The 23161-nt window shown below is 37.4% G+C and overlaps 1 protein-coding gene across 3 annotated transcripts in view; it reads right to left on the minus strand.

Annotated features, from left to right (window-relative positions):
• Positions 1-4294: 4294 nt before the first annotated feature.
• The window catches only part of PRRG1 (proline rich and Gla domain 1), a 135938-nt gene continuing 117071 nt past the window's right edge, over positions 4295-23161 (minus strand). For all 3 annotated transcript variants that reach the window (XM_078146587.1, XM_078146588.1, XM_020979884.2), the window contains one exon: positions 4295-7703. In XM_078146587.1, the coding sequence (XP_078002713.1) occupies positions 7179-7703 (525 nt within the window). In that variant the 3' untranslated portion in view covers positions 4295-7178. The remainder of the gene's footprint in view (positions 7704-23161) is intronic.

Here is a 23161-nt window from a genome sequence, read left to right on the forward strand (position 1 = left end):
TTTCCCAAAATGACTTCCCTAAAGTATGAAATTATGTCACTCCTCATTTCCCAGTGGCGCCCTATTACCTCCAGGATCAAATATAAAATCCTTTGTTCAGCATCTTGATAAAGCTTTTCACAACCTGCCCCTTCCTACCTCTCCAGTCTTCTCACTATTTCTTCCCCTTTACATATTCTGTGATCCAGTAACACCAGGATTCTTGATGTTATTTGAATACAATAGATCATTTCCCATTTCCATGCTTTTGACTGGTTCTCCATTATTTCTAGAATGTTCTGCCTCATTCCCTCTACCTCTTTGAACCCCAGGCTTCCTTCAAGACTTGGCTCAAATGCCATCTTTAGTAGAAGGCTCTTCCCAATTCCTCCAGTGGCCAGATTACCCATCTAAGGTAATCTTTCATCTACTACGTATATACCTTGAGTATCTTTTTTATTTACATCTTGTCTCTTACATTTGAAAATAAGCTCCTTGAGGGCAAGGACTATTTATGCCTTTCACTGTGTCCCAGTGCTTAGCACAGGCCCTGGCATATACTTCTAACCTATTGACTGAAAAAAGTGCTTTCCATGAAGCCTCTCATTTGCCCTTCTATAAGGTAAATTTGTAAATAGCAAATGCAAATAAGAGTAATTATTTAAAGCAAATAATAGTAATAATAATAGCAATTCCTACTATTATTTTAATCTTCTGGAGGCCAAACTTTTGGTGACAAGCCTCTTCAAACTTGGCTCAGTTCAATTCAATATAACAAGCATTTATTGAGGTTTTACTATATGTAAGGCTCTATTCTTAGGCATAAGGAATACATAGAGAAAAATGAAAGCTTCTGCCCTGAAGAAGCTTATCTTCAACTTTGAGCTCCAGTGGTTTTCTGACAATAGAATGTGGACTAGCCCATACTTGAAGCCCTTGCAACTTGACAGGACCTGCCAACCCAAGGCCATTTGTCTATAACCTTGATGAGGCATCAGAAAGGTACTTTAGTGGAATTTCTATTTTGGGCTTCTTAAAAAAAAAGCCAATGAACAAAAAATATTGTTTTGTGGCTGAGTTTGTAGGGATTGGTTATTGTAAAGACAATTGGGAAAGTTCATTTTGAGGTCATTCCGAAATGTATTTTCATTCAGATACAAAGATAGGTAGCCTAATGCCAGACTCCCATTTTTTCTCCTCCAATTTCCTAATAATTTTTGAAGCCCAGGGTACTTCATGAGCCCCTTTCCTAATTTGGGTGGGAAAGGGCAGGCAGAGTATTTTCCTTTATTTAAAATTTAAAGGAATTATACCAAAAAAATAATTTTAGATCTGGCAACAGTAAAAATGAAGATAAGAAAGAAATGGCTCTATGTAACGCTTATAAGATTTAGTTGGATGAGCAGCTATAACTAAGAATAAACTCACTTATAGTCAGGGTAAATGCAAAATAGATGATTCAGAACTTGTTCATGGGCTACAAAAATTACTTAACCTCCATGACCATTCATTTTGGATAATAACTTGACTCGTAACTTAAGTCCTGTCACATAATACAAAACACGATCATTGCTCGCTAGTGTGCTTCAATTTTGTTATCTTGGACTTCAATTTCCAAAGAACAGAGTGTCTAACGACTGAAGAGAAATGGAACTTTGGCAAGGAAGAGTAATTACAAAACTCAATTTTATCACCCCATGGGAGCGTACAGCTTTGATGGAGGGGCAATGGAGTTAAATCTAACACCGTCTCAAAATCTCTGAAAGCCTACAAAAGCCCTGGAATAAAACAAAAGTTTGCATCAAGGGTAGAGAAAACAGCTGGATAAAATTGAGAGGCTTAATTTTAAAGTAGAAAACAAAAAAAATTGCCATAAAATCTCTCCTGAAATGATTTTTAAAATTCCAGAATTAGTAGACAAAAGTCCCAGAAAAGGGTTTTCTTCAGAGGAGGGGTTATTTCAGGCTCATTATTGGGCATCCATTGTTCCAACAGGATATAAAAGAAACCAAAGTTGCCTCTGCCCTCAAGGAGCTTACAGTTTACTTGAAGATAAAATATGTACATGAAATGGAACATTTAAATGGTAACATAAAAATAAGCGTAAAATTGATGGAGTGCAAACAGAAGACATAAATACTGATTGGAGGTGAAATGAATTGGCATTAATTCCTTTTTGATTAAATAATTTTTTTGACCAGAGTAAAGAGGCATTTCCACTGTCTCTCTTATTTACAATGACTCCTATCTTCAAGAAAATAATTAGGGAAAGAAGATGAACAAAAAAAGGAAATAGTATATAGAAATATAGATTTGTTCAATTAAATTATATAGACTGCAAATTCCACAGAAGCTCAAAGAAGGGACATATCCAAATGAGCTGAAATAGAGAAGGCTTCATATTATAAAGGTGGTAGGACTTAATTCAGATGGCTAGGATAAATCAGTTGCAATTAAATTATAAGCTTTTCAGGGGCACAAAGGAGATAATCAATAAACAATTAATTGAATTATAGGGTGTACACTGAAGAACATAAGGATTAGATATACAGGCCCAGATTATCAAATGCATTCAGAACTATGACAGAGCTTAGAGTTGATGGAGACCGGAGACAGCTGTAAGTTGTGGAGGGAGGTGTGCAGGAGTAGGAGGGGGAGAGAATTACATAGTGAAATCAGGATCGGTGAGCTTTGTGTGGTAATATGCAATGGGGGTTACAGAGGGGAGAGGTAGTTATATGAGAGACCAGGAAAGAAGCTGTTGATTTGACATATTCAGGGATACAGAAAGAGGTCCCACTTCTGTTGTGTAATTTTTGTTTTAAGAATCAATATTTACTACATGCTTACCATGTGTTAACATATGGTCTCTGTCTTCAGGGTATGTTAGATAATATGTATAAATTGATGAGTTGGAGAGTAGTCTCTGGACAGCAAGAAGATGGACCAAATGGTCTCTTGCTTTGCAAACTTCTCTAGGTCATTTAAAAGCTACAAGTTAAAATCTACTGTTCTGTTTTGTTTTTCTTTAACTCTTTCATGGTTATTTATCCATACAAGCAGGAATGGTCCTAAGCTTAGGTTAAGGAAATCCTGAAGCAGACCCACTCTAAGTTAGGGATGGTGAAGATTCCTCCTTTGGATGGGAGGTTGGACAAGATGGCCCAGACCAGGAGTTCTTCACATTTTTTGTGTGATGGATCCCTTTGGCGGTCTGGTGAAGTCTACAGACCCCATTTCAGAATAACATTATTAAGTGCTTAAAATAACATACATAGGATTACAAAGAAAAACAATTATGTCATGTTGTCCAGTTATGTCCAACTCTTCAGTTTATCATTTCCTTCTTCAGCTCATTTTACAGATGAGAAATGGAGGCAATCAGAATTAAGTGACTTGCCCAGAGTCACAAAGCTAGTGAGTGTCTGAGGCAAGACTGGAACTTGGGAAGATGAGTCTTCCTGACTTCAGGCCCACTACTCTATCCATCTCACCACCTAACAGACCCAATTATGTCATAATAGCTATCCAAATATTTTTTAAAAGTTTTATAGACCCCTGCTTAAGAACAGTTGATCTAGAAGACCCCATCCAATTCTATGGTTCTATCAAAAGCACATCATCTTTAAGATTAACAAATATTTCTAAATCTAAAGAGGAAAGGAAGATGTTTGAAACCCTTTTATTCCGTACTGTTCAGATATGAATACTTACTTTTAACTGATTTGTGACACAGTGAATCACTTTTCCATCTTCAATGGGAACAAACTGAAGAAATTTTGTGCAGTCACAAAGATTTTCATCTTCAGTTGCTGTTTTGCATCTGCTGATCAGAAGCCTTTACTTCTGTTAGGCAAACATAGCCAAGCCTTAAGAATCTCCATTTTTTGTCATTCTCAAATCCTGACAAAGTACACGAAGGCAGACAAATGCAATCCTCTCCTTTGGAAAGGAGTGGTTCCACTTGATATCATTCCAGGACCATTTGATGCCAACTTTGAAAGAAAAGTGTTTCTCAATATTTTAAACTCCAACTTAGAATATGACAGTGTTACATTTCACCAGCTATTCTCTGATTTCTTTAAGATAAAAATTTTGGAGATACACTCCAAGATTGAAAATTTAGAGATTTACTCTGCTAAAAACAAAATTCCTAGGAAAAAATCTATTGGAAGGAGACTGTATGCAGTATCATTTTTATTGGCTACTATAATGTTGTGATAGCTTTGATACTTGGCATAAAGAATTTTTTGGTTTTAAAAATAGCTTTATTTAGCACACAAAAAATCACAGAGACAAAGAAAAATCTCATCTATTATGAGCATAAACAAAATGTTTAAATACCATAATTTAATGTAAACCAAATGTCTTCAAATATTAAATCTTGTAATCAAATACATGTTATTTACACAAAACCAAGTTAGAATGACCTCCACAGGTATCAGTCAGGTAACCAATCTCGAAGTTATCATTCAGCTATTGAATCAACAACAACAACGGTGCCTCTATCCACATGGGTCATCAGAAAATCAGAAATCACTTTATTGTTTGCATATGATGCAACTCATTGTTACATTCAAAGAAGGCAAGGTTGCTTGTCTTAGAGGTCCACAAACACAGTCATAGCACATGGGAGGCTTGTAAAACATCCAGGGCTAAGGCTGTAAATTCTACTTTAGTTATTTAATGCAAAAATGATTCAATTCAGTTAGTTTAAGAAAGGTAGTAAATATATTCTGCAAAAATAAACCTTTATTAAAAACCATTGAAGGCAAATGCAATATCAATCAGATTGGAAAGGCATAAACATAAAAAATATATTGCTACATTGAATGAGCCCCTTGTCTTCTGCAAATGTTAAGAAATTGAGTCTATAAAACCAGATTTTCATTTCAAGATGAGGGTGGAAATACCAAATCCTAAATGAATTTTAAACAAAACAGGTGGTATTTTTCCCCCCTCTGGCCTCTTTCACAGACATTTCTGGCTTGTTGCCTTTTATCAGTCATGTGTAGGGTTTTGTCTGATCGAAAGTTGTAGTCACTGATTGATATATATAAGGATTTGGCCTTTTATTTCAAAAGGCCAAAATCCACTCTGTATTGTAGTTTGGATATTCATAAAAAGCAGCAGTAAAATTAAGCCCAGGAGTTTAAAATTGGAAATCAACATAATTCAGGCCTGTATTTAGTCATGGTACACCTGGCTCTTGTCCTTCAATTCCTTCTAGTTACTGGTCCAACCCAAGCCCTGCACTATGCTAATTACCTAAGAAGAGCTTTGGCCAATTTCTACAGAAAAATTAAAAAACAAAACAAAACCAAAACTTTTGAAGTAAAAATTCCTAATGGTAAACCTCTAAAAAATGCCAATGATTGAGGGTATTAGATTATGTACTGGAAGAGATCTCAGAGACCATATAATCCCACCCTCTCATCTATAGAGAAGGCAACTCTGTCTACTATATATTTATAGCCATGTTCATGAGACTCAAGAAAACAATGTCCTTAGTGTCAAGGCTGTGGTTCTTAACTGAGTTGTTTTGTAACTTTTGAATTTAAAGTCACTTATAAAATTTTCCCCTGGGCCTTTGGACAGTTATTGCTGAGCAAGCAATCCAGACATCAGCACAGTAATAAACGGCAGAAGATGTGTGGGACCAAGGCTGAATGAAGTATACTGGTGGTGGCAAGGTCAAGAGAAGTTTGTTTTACCCTCTTGACTGTGTGAAAGCACTATGAATTAATGATTCACAGTTCCCGGGCAATGGACTGCCGTTGCTGGAACCTCTCACTAATGCACAATCTACTTGGTTCAAAGCCATCATCTTTCTCGTCTATGTGTACACCAAATATGCATTTCTTTTAACCAGGAAACAACTCCCTTTGACTCCGTGGGGACTGGCCTTTATGGTGGCATGAAGTGTTTGAGAACATGGGAGTGGGGCTGCATGAAAACATTCAGGTGGACAGGGCTGATCAATTTCACATCAGTGCAACATAGAAACTCACACCTGACTGCAGGGACCAGCATAGCTGCCAAGACAGAAGTTTGCATTCCTTTCTCAAACATTCTGCCTAGGGGAGCATAACATCAACTCCTTACTTTTGGGGAGTTATATCTGTAGTCCCCCCAAAACATAACAACACAAAAAGAAAACAGTGACAATCAGAGACCTATATGAGGCTGTAATTGGATTCCAATTTGCCCCTGGCACTACACAGATTTTGCAGTCTTTCTCCATCAATAGAAAACCAATATAAAAATCACAGTGCTTTAATTCTTTTATATGTAACCTTATGGGAAATTGCCTCCCTGAGGCAATGACTTCAGCCTAACCTATAACTGTAGCAAAATAATTTTCTTTCAGAGTTTTTAATCTTAATTATATTCCTAAGAGAATGGGGAAGAGCTAAGTGGGAAGGGATGAAAGTTTGGGATGGTGTTAATGGACAATGGGGAAGTAAGGAGGGAATTAAGATCAAATTTGAGCAATGTATCATGCTGTAACAACAGATTTCTATATCCACGTCACAAATTATCTCATGGCAAAAGGAAAAAGAAAGCACGAAATGAATAAATATGACCAAAGTCATCTAGAAATACATGAACACTGTTTGGTTCTTTACCAAATATACCACAAACCCTGAAGTATTAATAACCAATTATCTTACTAGTTAAAAGTTGTTAGCACTTTATCATTTATTGCTATCTCTGTCAGAAGTGTCTAAATTCAGATTACCACATGCATTCTCCTTTTAAGGTAAATTGGAAGTTAGTAAGGAAAGTTAGTCCAGCAAAATTTCCTCCTTGCAAAATTCAATATCATGTTGCTGGCTTTCTAATCTGCAAATATAGTTAAGTGCTACACTTTGCAGCTTCTAGTGAGTCTCCCTAGGTGACTAAGATAGATGGATTTTTTTAAGCCAGTTGCATATATACTGTGTTGGCATTTATATGCTCTCCCATATGAACACTGCCGTGGGTTCCTATCCCCCCACTAGCCAAAATGAGCACTGATAAAACCTGAAAGAAAAGAAACTAAAACAAAGAAGGAAAATGATATGGGAGGGGGGAAGTGGTATGCTTTGAAGGTCCAATAAGTTATGTAAATGCACGATTATGCAGTGATAAAGTGCTACAAAATTCTCCCATTAGTAGTTTAAAAAGAACCAGAGAAATGAAGACTCTTTTCTGCTTTACTTGATGGTGGTGACCACGGGTACCATGGCAATGGCGTTGGCTGAGCTGGAGTTCATGATGTCATCGTACTGGGGGGGCGGATCTAAATGAGGTTCTGTTTCACTTCTTCTCAGGTTTGTCTGACCAGTGGCTTCCTCATAGGTAGGTGGTGGATCGCAGTTTGAGAGACGCGTAGAGACAGAATCTGAGCGCCCACCTATGTAACCCAGGAATCCTGGGGACAGCCCACCGCTGTCAAACAGTTCTTCCTGTGGGGAATGAACAATGCTGAGGTGGGATGGGAGAGGGCCTCGACCATCTGTCACGGTGCCATCACTACTGGCTTCCAGAGCTCCCCGCCTCATGTACATGGTTTGTCTGCGAGTTTTCTTTTTTAGGAGATATCTCCAAGTTATGAATATGATGAGGAGTATAACAAAAAGGCCAATGATTAATGGAAATGCAAGGTAAAATGGATACCAGTTACTTCCTTTGCTACTTTCTCCCTGATGTTCCTTTGTGTAGGTGTCCCAGAATTCCTTCTAAAAACAGTAAGACAGAATAAATCAGAAACTGAAATGGTTAAAAGAGGACAAACAAAAAAGCTGAACATTCAATAATCATAATGAAAAAAGTTAAACCCAGGTTAGAGGATTCAAAAGGCCCATACTACTTGCATTTTCATGTTTGAACTGTATTTAGCTACAGGATTTTTTTTTTAAATAAAGGTAAAAACATGATTAAGAATCTGTACAAAACAGAAGCCTATTTTTACAAAACTGAATTCCAAACAAAACACTCCCTTATTTTTTCCTATAACATCATCAAATCTCTACTTCAAAATGACTGACTAATTTGGTCGTAAACCAGGCCCAAAGAGCAGCCCTGTGGCCAGGACTATTGATTTGTTTGTGCTATCCTTAAAATTTTAAGTTTAAAATTTCGTTCCCTCCCCCTCCCCGCCCCAAAGTTAATTACAACAATGTAATTGTAGGAGCTACAGTTAATGGATTCTATTTTGGACGCTTGGCTTTAATAACAATGAAGACCAGGAATCAACAGTGTAAAAGTAAGGGAGAAAGTGAAAATGACAGAAGGAGTAGGGTTGTTTTTTTTCTCCCTTCTATTTGGTAAAGAGAAGAGAATACTGGACAGAGCTTAGAGTCAGAAGAGCTATGTTTGAGTACCCACCTCTATCACTGCCTGGCCATTTGCCTCTGTAGTCCTATTTCTTCCTCTATAAAATGAGGGGATCTCTAAGGCTCCTGTAGAGATAATATTTGGGGATTCTGGGTTGGACCAGATGCTATCCAAGATTCCTTTTGAGTTGTAGCATTTTATGATGTTAAGAAACAGACAGACATTTACTGCTGCTATTATGCATATTTCAAATATGTAGATGATGATGAAGCATATGAGGAAATGTGCATATTCCCAGCCAGATGATTCATATGGAAATGAGAAGCAGCAAAAATGTAGCACAATGTACCTCTTTGCATTTTATGATTACTAATGGAGAAAATGTAATCATTTAATAATTCATTTCTTCTCAATTATAAAATCAGCCACAGGTGAGATTTTATACAGTTGTCTCTGTCTTTTTTTTTTAAACAAGGTGTTCCTGAAGATGTGTATAAATTTTTAAAAATGCACCAGAGAAGTTTCTAAAGAGAACACAATTGTGAATCCTTTGGAAAAACAAACTTTTTGTAAAGCAAGTAATTACTCCTAAGATTCATCATTACTGTAAATCTACATTTTTACATGATTTGCCAAAAATGGAGACAAAATTTGTAACAAAATTTAGCTGTACACATGGAACTCTGAGATTATTTAATATTCTATAAACACAAACCAGAAATGATCATTGCAGAAATTAACAGCAGATTCTTAAACACATTTGGGTTTTCTTTTTCTTCAACAGTAAAAAGAATGGATAACAAACCAGAACACTGGGCCTTTTTAAGTATCTCTGAAACTAGCACATATAACATCAACATGATTTCCACAAAGTGAAATAGACATATTAAACACAAAAGCATGACAAACATAAAGCTTAATAGAACAAGGAATAATCTTTTGGACAATGTATGGATGGCTAAATATTTCAGGCAAGTGTAGTCCATAATGGGCTCTCAGCAACATACTCTAATCTAATCTGCTGTCCAAGGACCAAACTAGCGAAGTCCACAGACATTTATTAATCATCATGAGGGGTTGACACTCAGGTGATGAAATTTTTCAGCCACAGCAACTCATGAAACTACTATGGTAAGGATTATAGTAGAATTATAGGATAATTAGGAGGACCCCAGTAGCTGTCTAGTACAACTCTCCCATTTTACAGATAAGGAAACCGAGGCCCAGGGAGTTTTAATGACTAGCCTGAGGTCACATAAGTAGTAAGAATCAGAAAGAGGATATGAATACAAGTCCTCTAACTCTTGAGCTATAGTCACAAGTGAAATCATATACCATAGAAGGGATGATGTAACTTCCTGACAGTATGTATATTGAATTATATTAAACCTACTAAAGAAAAAGATTTTACTTCAATCTTTGGTTTTCAGGTAGATCATTCTCCATTATCTATTTGGCAATATTAAGCTACCTAAGGGATCATATGTGGTTAATTTTAAACATTGGGTCAAATATAAGTTTGTTTGTTTTTTTCCAGTCACCTAGAAAACTCCCAGGCCACCACTTCTTCCTTTTATCCACCTCTACCCTCAGAATAGGAGCTAATATTAGTTAGACTAATTATTGTATTACAAAATTATCTGATGCATACCACAACTAAATATGAATGGGCATTGTAGATACTGTCTATTTTTTTTAATTATCCAAAGAATGTCTTCCTTTCTGTTATAAATAATTTAAGAATCAATTTTGCAATATGAAAGAGAACTGACCTCCTTGTGGTTCCTCACACCAAACACTCCATCTCCAAACTCTGGGCATTATTATTGGCTATTCCCCTCATGCCTGGACCCCTCTCTTGCATTTCTCCCTCCTGCCCTCTCTGGCTTCCTTCAATACTCAGTTGAAATTCCATCATCTGTGGAGAAGCCCTTCCTTACACCTCTTAATGCTAATGCTTTTCCTTTATCATCTTTTACTGATTCTGCATGAATTTTGTTTATCTATAGTTTGTATGCTATTTCCCCCATTAGACAGCGAGCTCCGTCAGAACAGGGACTGTCTTTTGCCTTTCTTTGTATGCTACACAGTGTCCGGCACACAGTAGGCACTTAATAAATGTTTATTGACTTGCTGAGAACAACAGCCAGTTGACCAAGGCAGAGTGGCACTCTAACAGCAATGAAATAGAAGTCAGAAGCTCTAGATCCAAATAATTTGAGGCGTAATCTTTCTGAGATTCGGTTTCCTTGTCTATAACGTGGGAATTATAATATTTGCCCTACCTACCTTTGTTGTTCAGTTGTGTCAGACTCTTTGTGGGCCCATTTGGGGTTTTCTTGGCAAAGATAATGGAGTGGTTTGCCATTTTTTCTCCTGCTCATTTTATGGATGAGGAAACTGAGGTAAACAGGGTTAAGAGACTTTTCCAAGCTCACACAGCTAGTAAGTATCTGACACCGCATTTGAACTCGGGTCTTCCTGACTTTAGGTGTAGTACTCTATACACTGCAACCCTTAACTACAGTGACAGGATCATCACAGGGGGGTTGACTCTCAGGTGATGAAATTTTTCAGCCACAGCAACTCATAAAACTACTATGGATTATAGTAGAATATCAAAATAAATGTAAAGTGCTCTTTGACTATAAAACACTATATAAATGTAAATTGCTACTATTAATATGTAAATTTATATAATCCATGTTACTCCTGCTTATTCCTTGTTTTTTTGTGTTTTTTTTTTTTGGTTAGGCAATGGGGTTAAGTGACTTGCCCAGGGTCACACAGCTAGTAAGTGTTATGTGTCTGAGGCCAGATTTGAACTCCGGCCCTCCTCAATCCAGGGCCGGTGTTCTATCCACTGTGCCACCTAGCTGCCCCACTCCTACTTATTCCTGATCCTGATTGGGAAGTCAGAGTTCTACAGGCTAGCATTACCAGTTGCCAAAAATTAAATTTTAAGCAAATAATATGGCTGCTAAAACGGTATTATGAAAGGCTATAGAGGCATCGAAATCTCCCAAATGTAGTCCAGCAAAAATCTAAAAAGGGTAACAGACTGAATAATGAAAAAGAAGTCCAAAGAGAAAAATCCCAAACAAAACAGTAAACTCCTCTATCCAAACTCCACAAAAAACACAAATGGCCTGTAGGTATAAAAGAGGAATATGCAGGGAAGACAGCACAAATCTGCTAACACTCAGATCAGGGACATTCCGGAGAGCACAGAAGTCCTCAGAACTCTGACAAGGAAAGATCTGGGTACAAGATAACCAGTGCTCTGATGGAGGGGCCTGAAGTCTGCTAGAACTTTTGAGAACATGGTTCTTCTGTTCTAAACTATTTATTCTCCTTGCAGGCTTTTTTTCCTTCAGAGCTTTTATTTCATGAAAAATGTCATTTTCCATCTCTTCCTTCATTTCTTCCAGGTACTCATGTAGTTCTTGGATCGGAGACTCTCTTTTTTCTCAAGCTTTGAGTGTCACGGTGGAGTTACTTTTTTGGAGGTTTATCATTTGGGCTTTTAAGGATGAACAGAGATAAAATATATAAAAGTCACACTAATAAGTACAAAAGAGAAATCATTCCTATAAAGATTAAAGGAGAAATTGAAAGAAAGAAATGGTAAGAAACATGCCTGGGTTCTGAGAGAGATAGAGCGATGAGGGGTGATAGAGTGGGAGCACTCTGCTTCAAATATAGATTAACAATTAACTGTTTTTTAAAATTAATTAAGATTAACAATTAATAGATTGATCACATTCTCCATCATTCACCACTTTCTTTCTAAAGAGGGGAATGAGTGGCAAAGAAAAAGCATAAGAAGATGTAATGGAGGGAAGTAAAAAATTAATAATCATGAAGTGCCTTTTGATTAGGAGAGAAACATGATAGATCACAAAAAAGATCACTTTTATTCCAGCAAATGTCTAGAAAAAGCATCAGATTGAATAAGACCAACAAGTCCCAAAAGAAACATTAGCAAGCTCTTTCATTGAGCCTAGGGCTACCCAAAGTGAGCGGACATCTGCGAGCATCAGTAAAACATCAGTACAATTAAGTGGACTGAAAACCCACGGGAGCACCCCAAATGAAGCAGGTGTGATAGTGCTCTGACGAGGGGAGGGAAGAGACCAGCTGGAATTCTGATCATGGAACTCCAAAGGACACAGAAAATCGCACAGTGCCCTGATATCAGGGAAATCCACCCACTGAGCTATGACAGGAGATGATGAAGCCTGTCAATGCTCTGAGCACAGGTACACTAAGGGAAATGGAAAACAGAAGCAGAAAACAAGGAAAGTAAGATTAGGGACTTGACCAACCCATCCAAGTGTACAAGAGGTAGAACAGCTGTGCCCTGGCACAAGGTCACAGATCAAAACTGAGGCGAGGGATATGACTAAACCAGAAAAGATAACCAAAAGCTATGAAGGAATATTATGGAACAAAAATCACCCAAAAGTAAAATCTGGAAGAGACGGTAACACCAAGACTTTAAACAAAGTCCCAGAGGAGGGAAAATGGTTTAAACACAAGGACTACAAGAATACCTAGAAAAAAATAGAAGAGATAAATAAAATTATGAATGAAATGAGTTATGAAAGAAAAAATTAAGAAGAGTTACTAGCTTATAACAGAAAGTAGTAAAGCTTACTAAAGAAACAGACTTCTTGAAAATTAGATAAAACAGAAATCAATAACTCTATGAGATAACAAGAAATATTAGGGGGGAAACTAAAAGACTAAAAAAGAAAATAAGAATATAAAGTATCTATTGTTAAAAACAATTGACATGAGAAACAGGGAGAGAAAAATCTAAGAGCCAGAAAACCATGATTCCCCTCCCCTCTCCCAAAAGCCTGGATATTATATTTCATGAAATCACAAATGAAAACTTCCCAGATCTAGTAGAACCAGTGGGCAAAGTGAAAAAAATTTTCTGAAATAAACTTCAAAACAAAAACCCTCAAGAATATCATAGCCAAAATTCAAAGCTTCTTGGTCAGAGAAAAAAAAATATTGCAAGTAGCCAGAAAGAATTCAAAGACAAAGGAGGAACCTGTCTGGGCACACAAGACTTAGCAGCTACTACTATATCAGAAAAAAGATCTTGTAATATGATTTTCCAAAAGCCAAATGATAAGGCCTTGCAACTATGAATAACTTACTCTAAAAAGCTGAGTATAATCCTACAGGTGTGAAAAAATAATTTACAGTATAATTCAAATTATACAGTATACAGCATTGGCTCTAGAGTCATAGGAACCAAGTTTAAATCTTTCCTATCATACTTACTATCTGTGTGACTTTGGAAAAGTTATAGGTCTCAGCTTCCTCATCTGTAAAATGATGAAATTGGACTAGATAGAATCTGAGGTCTCTTCTAGCTCTAGATCTATGATTCTATAAATAACTGGTTTTCAAGTATTCCTGATGAAGATACCAGAACTGAGCAGAGACATGGAAATGCAAGCATAGGAGTTAAGAGAAACCTAGAAAGGTAGATGTATTTCAGCAAATGGAAGGGGTTTATACCATGATGAAGAAATTATCTTCTAACTGGGGACAAGAATATAATTTCCCTTCAGAACCTTAATGTCCCCAAAGGTAACAGAGAAAATTAAGATAAATAGAGCAGGGTGGGGGTGGGGAGTGGGAATGGGCTATCTATTGTTTTCATGCTCTTAAGAGATGAAAGAAAAAGAAGGAAAAAGGAGTATACTAGAGGAGAAAGCAAGAAACACTATTTCATGATCTAGATATATAGTATTTGCAGATATATATATATATACATATATATATATATATGTTAGACATATAGTAAACACACATACTATGAAGACATTTTACTCCAGAAAGTTTATGAAATGTTGATGAGGGCCAAGAAAACTTATTGAATAATTGCAGGCGGCAGCAGATATTGAGACACTGGAATCAATACTAAACATTAAACATAATCCATGCCTTTAAAGAGCTTGAAGAGTATTATATATTGATGGTAAAAGAGAAAACAGAATATTTTTATAGATATGAGTCACCACTAATATAAGGAAGAAAAGAAAGAAAGTCTTCCTGCATCCTCAATGTCTTCTACGTATCCCCATTCATGTACCAAGCAAGCATTAAGCACCTACTACATGAAAGTCACTGGATCATTTCCCAATGGAGCTTCTAGTCTTGAGTCTACTAAACTTATGTAAATTTCTGTCTCTTTATCTCATGTGCTCCTGTACTCTTGTCCTACCCATCCCAATCCTACTACCCAAAGAAAAATTCAGTGTTTTTTTTGTAAAACATAAAGTTCTAAAGAAAATTACTCTGATATATTAGACAGTTCTGAATTTATCTACCATTTTTCCTGGAAAATTCTATCTTCATGTCATTTAATTATAATGAATACTCAGGAGAAAAAGTCAGTTGGCTCATTTCACAGGAGATTACAATATCTTTAATTAGGGTAACCAAAGCTCAGAGCTTTAGCTAATTTTATATATCTACCCAGACAAAAAATTATGTGGTGACAGACTAATTTCTTCAGTAATTAGACTCTCTCTCCTCTACTCTAGATTACAGATCAAATTAAAGCTTACTTGAATTTAAAGAATAAATTATATTTTATTTATATGAACAAATAAGTACAGTTCATATAAGCAATTTATGTGCCATTGTAGCTGTTATGGTAAAAAAAAAATCAATATGAAAGACTATCAGAAAAGGTCACATCCATGAATGTGACATTCAAAGCATGATAGGGCAACATTTTGAAAGGATGAAAATAACCAGCTGAAATTCTGCTGGTACAACTTCTGAGTGTGTAATTAAACATGTCTACAAGTGATTTTACAGCATTCTGAACTACTATATAAAATATTTGTTTAAAGAAGGGAAGACTCATTGAAAGTCGCAGGCTTTATATGAAGCTAAAATTATATTAATGTTAACCTAAATGCATTTGAAACCATGAGAGGGTTGACAACCACTTATTTTGGGGAAGGAAATTCTGCTGACCGGAGGCTTCATGTGAGGCTTTGCAGAACCAAATGAAACACTTCTTACAAGTCTATCAAAATATTTTGCTTAGTTCTCTGTTACAAGTAGTGGCTTTCTGGGGAGCAGAGTAGGGAATGGGGGTATCTTTGGAAATGAAGGTCATGTAACAAACAAAATATATCAATAAATCCTAAAGAGAGAAAAAAAGTGGAGAGGCATTGTGGGGAGAAGAAGAAAGTCTGTCAAGAATGATCAAGAGGATTTTTAGCTATTTCTATTTTGTATTCTCTACCTCCAACCTAAGTCAAGGAAATAAAAAATCACTGGGAAAATGAATCAAGACCAGAAGGACTCACAGGTACATAGTTTTAAAAATCACAGCTGGGCATTTTGCCCTAGCCTTCCAACAAGTAAGTCTTGTCACAACTGCATCAGCTCAGGAACTAGCTAGCAAATGGGATAGATTTTTCATTGATTCTTTCCTGCTGAGAATAGATACAATGAAAGTTTTCTGCTACAGAGTCAATATCAGACTTTTCTTTTCCCTCCTGAACTGCATGAAAGGCCCTAGGAAAGGATCATTCTGTCTTCAAGAGTAACTACTTGTATGGGCCTTGGGCAGAATACTTTAATCTCTCTAGGCCTCAATTTTTTCATCTGCAAAATGAGGAGGTTGAATTTGTTACCCTTGGTGAACATAGGCAGCTTCCTAGGAAGCCTGATTTGAGAGGGGCCAGGAAGCCTCCTGCTACTTGGCAATCTCTCTCCTCCTCGTGCCCCAGTGCCTGAAATCCACAACTGTTTAAGTACTACTGCCCTCTCCTTAAAACCATCTTTTTCCTGAGATTATCAAATGAAGTTATTAATATGATAGTATGAATGAATTAGATCATTTTTCTCTTTCATAAAAGAGGCCAGGAAAGCATGAGAATCTTAAGAGCAAAAGTAGTACTGAAAGGAGGGGAAACAGTACAAAAAGGAAAGATCTAATAACAAAAAATTAAAATTTCTAGTAGAAAAACTTCTCAACTGCTTAGGATTGATCCCAGACAAAATTTTAAAGGGGTAAAAAGTTAGAATGAAAGAGCACAACTTATGATGTTAATATTTAATGATATTGTACACTATTATGGGATCTGGGCTTACCAGGCACTGTAACTGTCAACTGATTTAATTCACTTTACCTCTAAATATCATCTTGGGACTTCAGAACATGAAGCCCTTGAAAGTAACAAAATTATAATTCTTTAAGAGCCCTCTACAATTCAATAAATCAATCAACAAACATGGGCATAGGATTTGGATAGGGCTCCTTTGTCTTTCTTCTCTCCACATTCCTTGTTCATTTTGCTTAGATAAACTCCCTGCTGTCTTACAAATATTGTATCACCTAACTGAATATGTTGAGTAGCTATAAATCATTAACAACATTAAAGATTACCACAAAGAAAATTCCATTCTACTAGATGAACCATCCCTAGCTTAGACCCAGAGGATTATGGAAGCCCTTAGGCAGGATATGGCCATCAGGAGTGAGAATTTTATTATTTCATCTGTTTTCCATCCTCCAAACCAAATACATCAAGGGGAGTTTTAAGGTGACTTTTTTAAGGTGACTTCAGCATTCTTCAGGCTGATCCAGTGGTTTAACTTTGGAATGGAATGAAATAGGACTCTTGTAATCCATATAACAGTTAATTTTAAAAAATTACCTAGTTTCCACAACATGGAAAAGATATTATTCATTTAATATGCAGCACTGATTTAGTTCCAGTCCAGTTTCTCTGCCTCTGGGCAGGCCATGTTAGCACACCAGTCAAAAATCATATATCAATTCTGAGGGAGGAGGGTCAGATTATTTTTGCACCAGGTTTTTTGTACTTTGTCTATTAGGAAGCTCTATCAGTGATTTGAACCTTAGACTCCTGAGCCAATTAAGTCTTAAGGCCAGTTCCATTTTCCTTCTAAGTCAAAATGAGCATAGCCTTCATGGAAAAGACTTTGTTCCTATAATAAACTATACCTTGTAAGTGCAAATTAACAGAAATCTTCTATTGAGTCTTTCAAAAGCTAAGAAGCCAGCGAAAAGATGGCACCATCATGGTCCCCTGAATGAGTGACAGAATGGGGAGAACAAAGACGCAAAACACTTCCCTCTCCTTCAGAAGGACCAATAGGTCTCCTCATGTAAAGCTAGAACAACAGAAACATCAAATTTCTGTCACCCTTTTAGAGGCCACTGCTAAGGGACTGTCTCTCTTTTTCCAAGAGCTTTAGCATATACTTTCAATTATTTCCTGCAATCGCAAAGCAAAGTACCTCTTCAAAGTTCTACCCCACAGGTTTTCCAAGTCATTCCTGGAAAGCCACTGTCTGATAACCACCTGATACCATACTGGACACAAACCAAAAGGGCCTTACCACATGAAGATTATAGTAAGCAATGCGATACAACGAGCCTGTCTCAGCTGTTGCCCACGGCAATGTCTACTCTACTGGGGTCTGTAGAGCTGTGTACGGAATGTGATAGCCAGGTCTGACCCAGGCTGGCATGGAGGTTCAGAAATGGAACAAAATGAAACCCTACTAGACCATCTAATAGTTAAGAAAAGAAAATTTGTCTACCAGACGGAAAGAATATTCAGCAAGGATACAGCACTGTATAGGGTGCTGCTTCCTTGCCGGAGTGGGGAACCTGTGGCCTTGAGGACACACGTGGCCTTCTAGGTCTTTGGGTGCAGCCTTTTGACTGAGTCCATGTTCTACAGAACAAATCCTTTTATTAAGGAGGATTTGTTCTGTGAGGTTTGGATTCAGTCAAAGGGCTTCACTTGAGGACCTAGAGGGCCACGTGAGGCCTCAAGGCCACAGGTATCCCACTCCTGTGATCTTGACTAGTACCAATTAAAAGGGTCTAGCATTAAGAGATCCTCACTTGGTTCACTGGCTTTTGTACTCGAGCCACCAGGAAGCTACATCAGAAGTGTAAGCTTTAGTTTCTTGAACCAATTAAGTCTTGAGAAGGATTTCAGGGGAAACAAAACAAAACAAAACAAAATTAGAGTAGTCTTCATGGTAATAATGGTTATGATAATGCTTCTACAAAACTCTTAACAAGCAGGGCCTATCACAAATTTTTCTTGCTGTTTTGTATTTGGGGTTGAGAGTGGTAGGAAAACTTACAGTAATGGCTTAATGAGATGTCTCTCTATAAGACTTGAAGCACATACAAAGTTAGTGCAGACTGGTCATCCTGGAATATCCCTCCACAAAGCCCATCCTCACTTTTCCCATTGCTGAGCACCTCTTGGAGCTTCCATTTTGTGAAGGGACCCAGACTGGCCTGCCTTCGTTGCCCTCCTGGCCTGTTCCTGACTTTCTAAACTTCAAAATCATGCCTTCATTTCGACCCCCTGCTTTCCAGCTTCCATTTGTGTGCTTTCTGCTCTCACTAGAAGAAAAGATTTGTTAATCACGAGGTCTTTTTTGTTTGTTTGTATTTGTATGTCTAGTGCTTGTTCACTGCCTGGCACATAGTAAAAGTTTAATAAATTCATATTTCCCTCCAACCCTTCCTTCCTAACCACATTTAACTAGGTAAATACTGTGTGGCACAGTAGAAAGATCAATGTAAGGAAAATTAGTACATAATGATTCTAATACCATGGGACTCTGACATCATCTCTAAAACTAGGAGGCTGGATGAGATGATCTCCAAGATAGCACGGTACCCTGGCATATAGTAGGAGCTTAATATATGCTTATTCCCATTCCTTCCTCCTTTAAAAGCTCTAAAGCATCTATGAATATATCCTAGTGGATCTAGTCTATATTTTCAAAATAGAAATTAAATTAGAAAGGAGTCTTTAGACCAATGGTTCTTAACCTTTTTTGGTGTCCATGGACCCCTTTGGCCATCTAGTGAAGTCTAGGGACCCCTTCTCAGAATGATGTATTTAACTGCATAAAATACATAGGATTACCAAGGAAATCAATTACTATATAGAAATACACTTATCAAAGTGTTTTAAAAACATGTCCACGGATGGCAAGTTATGAATCCCTGTTTTACAGTATCCACAGTGAACATGGCTTAGTAACAGATATATTACACAAAATTCAGAAAAAAGACAGGTCATTCTCAAAACTTTAACAAGATTTTAAAGGTCCCAAAAAGGTATAACAATCAAATATCTTAGGAATATACTGATCAGTGACATAACAACTGCTAGGATTCACCTCTCAGCAAATTACTTGTTATTTACTTTGTATGTACACTTTATTTACTGTCTATGAACACAAATATAATCACCTCCCTTGAGCTTCAAATTCCTATCACCAACTGCTGACTAGACATTCAAACTGGATGTCCCAGAGGCACAAGAAGCTCAACATGTCCAAAACTGAACTCATTATCTACCTCCCTGCCACAAAGCCTCTCTCCTTCCAAATGTCCTTATATCTGTCAAAAATGTCCCCATCCTTCCTATATCCAAGGTTCACAACCTCAGCATTATCCAGAATTGTTCACTGCAGGTCATTCTAGATATACATTAGTTGCCCAGTCTGGCTGTTTCTGTCTCCATAACATCTCTTGAATATGGCTCCTTCTCTCTACCCACAGCTACCACATTAGTTCAAGGCATAATCACTTCTCTGAGATTATTCTAATAGTCTCCTAACTGGTCTTCCTGCCCCAAGTCTCTCTCCATGGTAGTCTACACATTGCAACCAAGACCATGCCTCTACTTTATTCAATAAACTCCAAAGGTTCCTGATCGTTTCTAAAATCAAATATAAACTCTATCTAGTTCAATTTGTTACTGAGTAGCAAAGGGTCAGTTTAAAACAAAGAAATTCAATTTGATGAACATTTACTAATTAATGATTATGTGAAATGTCTCTCATATAGTAGACACACATTGTCTACCACGAGAAGAGTATGTGAGGGTAGACGCTTACATGGTCACATAGCATGACACATTACATAAAGAATCAGCTAGGTGATACTGTGGATAGAACACCAGCCTTGGAGTCAGGAGGACCTGAGTTCAAATCCTACCTGACACATAACACTCATTAGTTGTGTGACTCTGGACAAGTCACTTAACCCCAATTGCCTCACCCAACAACAACAAAAAAAATCAGTCTTAGAATCAAAAATATCTGGTTTCAGGTTATATCTCTGACACATATTGGCTGTATGACCTTGGACAAGGGACTTGACCTCTCAATACTCTCAGGTTGCTCTAAGATTTCAGGTTCGAGAACAAGCTCTGAACTGGATTTGCAGTGGGAATTATTCCATTGAGAAATCACAGCTCCAGTCCCCTCCCTCTCCTTCTCATCTCCCACAAATACTTTGCCAGATCTTTCCCATAGTGCTAAAGACAAAAATTGTCCCCTCCCTCAAGGATGTTACATTCCACTTGAAGGGGGTAGGGTGGGGAACATGTACACAAAACATATACAAATATCTTAGTGGGTGAAGATGCTAAAAAGTGGGCAGCTAGGTGGTACAATGTATGGAGAGCCCAGCCTGGAGTCAGAAAGACTCATCTTCCTGAATTCAAATCTGGTCTCAGACACTCACTAGCTCTGTGACCCTGGGCAATTCACTTACCCCATTTGCCTCAGTTTCCTCAGTTGCAAAGTGAGCTGGAGAACTAAATGGAAAACCACTCTGGGATCTCTGCCAAGAAAATCCCAAATGGGGTTGCAAAGAGTCAGACATGACTAAACAATACTAAAAAATGGGAGCCAATCAGGAAAGGCCACCTGAAGGAGGTGGCACTTGAGGTGGGCCTTGAAAGGAATTATTGGTTCCAAGAAGGAGAGAACAATCCAGATGCAAGGAACTACTTGAGCAAAGGAAAAGAGATGGGAGATGTCACGTTGAGTACAGAGAATGCCAACTAGGCCAGTTTGTCTAGGATGGAGGTTATACAAAAGGTCATACATGTATGAGGTCAAACATAAAGATAAAGAGGCAGTGAGTGAAGCATTTGGTGAATTAACTGTGTTAAAATCTAGCTTCTTTGTCCATGATTGCAGATCCACCAATTGAATTGATTTGTTCCTAACCAATACCAAAAAGCATGTATGCCAACCCACCCTAGAAGTGGGTAAAAAAAAAAAGATGGGGGGAAAATTCAGCATTACTAGCAATACTTTTCATGTCTATATATTATTAGATAATTAGAGGTAGTTAGATAGCATAATAGATAGAGCAACGAGCCTGGAGTTAGGAAGACCTGCGTTCAAATCTAGCCTCAGACACTTTTAGCTGTGTGACCCTTGGCGAGCCATTTCACCTCTGTTTGCCTTGGGTTCTTCAAAACATGGGGATAATAGGACCTATCTCCCAGGGTTGTTGTGAAAACCACATGAGATAATATTTGTAAAGCACTTAACACAATGCCTGGCAGATAGCAGGTGCTTAATAAATACTTGTTTTCTTCCCTTCTATAAAACTTCAAGACCACCCACTCCAAGCCCCTTATTTTATAGACAAGGAAAATGAGGCCCAGAAAGACAGAGTGATTTACCCAAGGCCACACAATTAATAAACGGCAGTCAGGACAAGAACTAGGTCTCCAGCATTTTAAGTCAATGCACTCTCCATTGCATCATCTGTCCCTGACCAGCACAAATTCTTCTGCCTGGATGAAGCACTCTTTCCAACATGCTACTAAAGCAGCATGTGATGAGGTCATCTTTCAACTAAGACAATAAACAGATTTGCTAAACACCTAGAGTTACTAAAATCTGATAGTACAGTCCCCTACACTCCCCACCAAGAAGGCAGGCTGTTCTAGTGTCCTGCACAAATCCTAATTATACCTTCTTAACATAAAATTCCCCTATAAGGTCTAGCTGATCATTCATGTTGTTCTTTACTTCTTAATTATGACAGAATTGTTATTTCCTGCTTGACACATGTCACATCCTACCAGTGGAGCTGCATTCCAAATGAGGAAGATAGGAAAGAGGTAGGTAAAAATATCTTTATAAATAAATGAGAAAGGTTTAAAAAATAAGACAAGAAACCATGTAGTGTAGTCTTGTAGCTAGCTTTTCAAAACGTGCCTGCCTGAGTTTTCACGATTAGCCTATGGAAAGTTCAAGTAGCTTGTCAAATTCTTTCTTCTATTTATAATATTTGTAATGTATTTGTAATTTGTAATCTATTAACAGAAGCCTTGCAATTCCTTCCTTCTTCCTTTTCTGGAAACAGGGAGAGGTTCATGTGAGTTCCAGGGTAGCTAGTGGAAATGACTGCCAAGTATCTCTTAACCAAAATGGATACAGCAGCCTAGGATGCCTTTACAATCTCAGCTCACACTTATAAAGCATTTTGTGGCTTATAAAACTTTTCCATATATCTCTCTAGTCCTCAACAACAACCCTACATTATACAGAACGTGCACATTAAAATCCCTGCTTTAAAGATGAGGAAATCGAGGCCGACGACCATAACCATCTTGAATCTTGGCGAGTGGGTGACCACTTATTTGCCAGGCTGACACAAAATAGGACTAAATGATCACATTATGAAAAGTTCAAATGGTATGGAAATCCACACATCTACACTGAAAGATTACACTTAGCAGTTCACCTGATCATTATTGTTTCAACATGTATACGACCATATCATAGAGAAAATTTTACTTTTAATGAGATCTTAGTCCTAACAGAGTATTTTCTTGCTAACTACAACAAAATTTAAAGTTCATGGATAACACTGGGCCAATCAATAAAAACTAACACTTGGCAGCTTTTCAGACACTTTCAAAATCGACTATGGCAGTAAATCCAGCTCAACAAAAGGTAAAGTAAAGCTATGCATTAGTAAAATCTGGTT

Source organism: Phascolarctos cinereus, unplaced genomic scaffold, assembly GCF_003287225.1.
Source record: "Phascolarctos cinereus isolate Bilbo 61053 unplaced genomic scaffold, phaCin_HiC Scaffold_726;HRSCAF=1367, whole genome shotgun sequence".
Lineage (NCBI taxonomy): Eukaryota > Metazoa > Chordata > Mammalia > Diprotodontia > Phascolarctidae > Phascolarctos > Phascolarctos cinereus.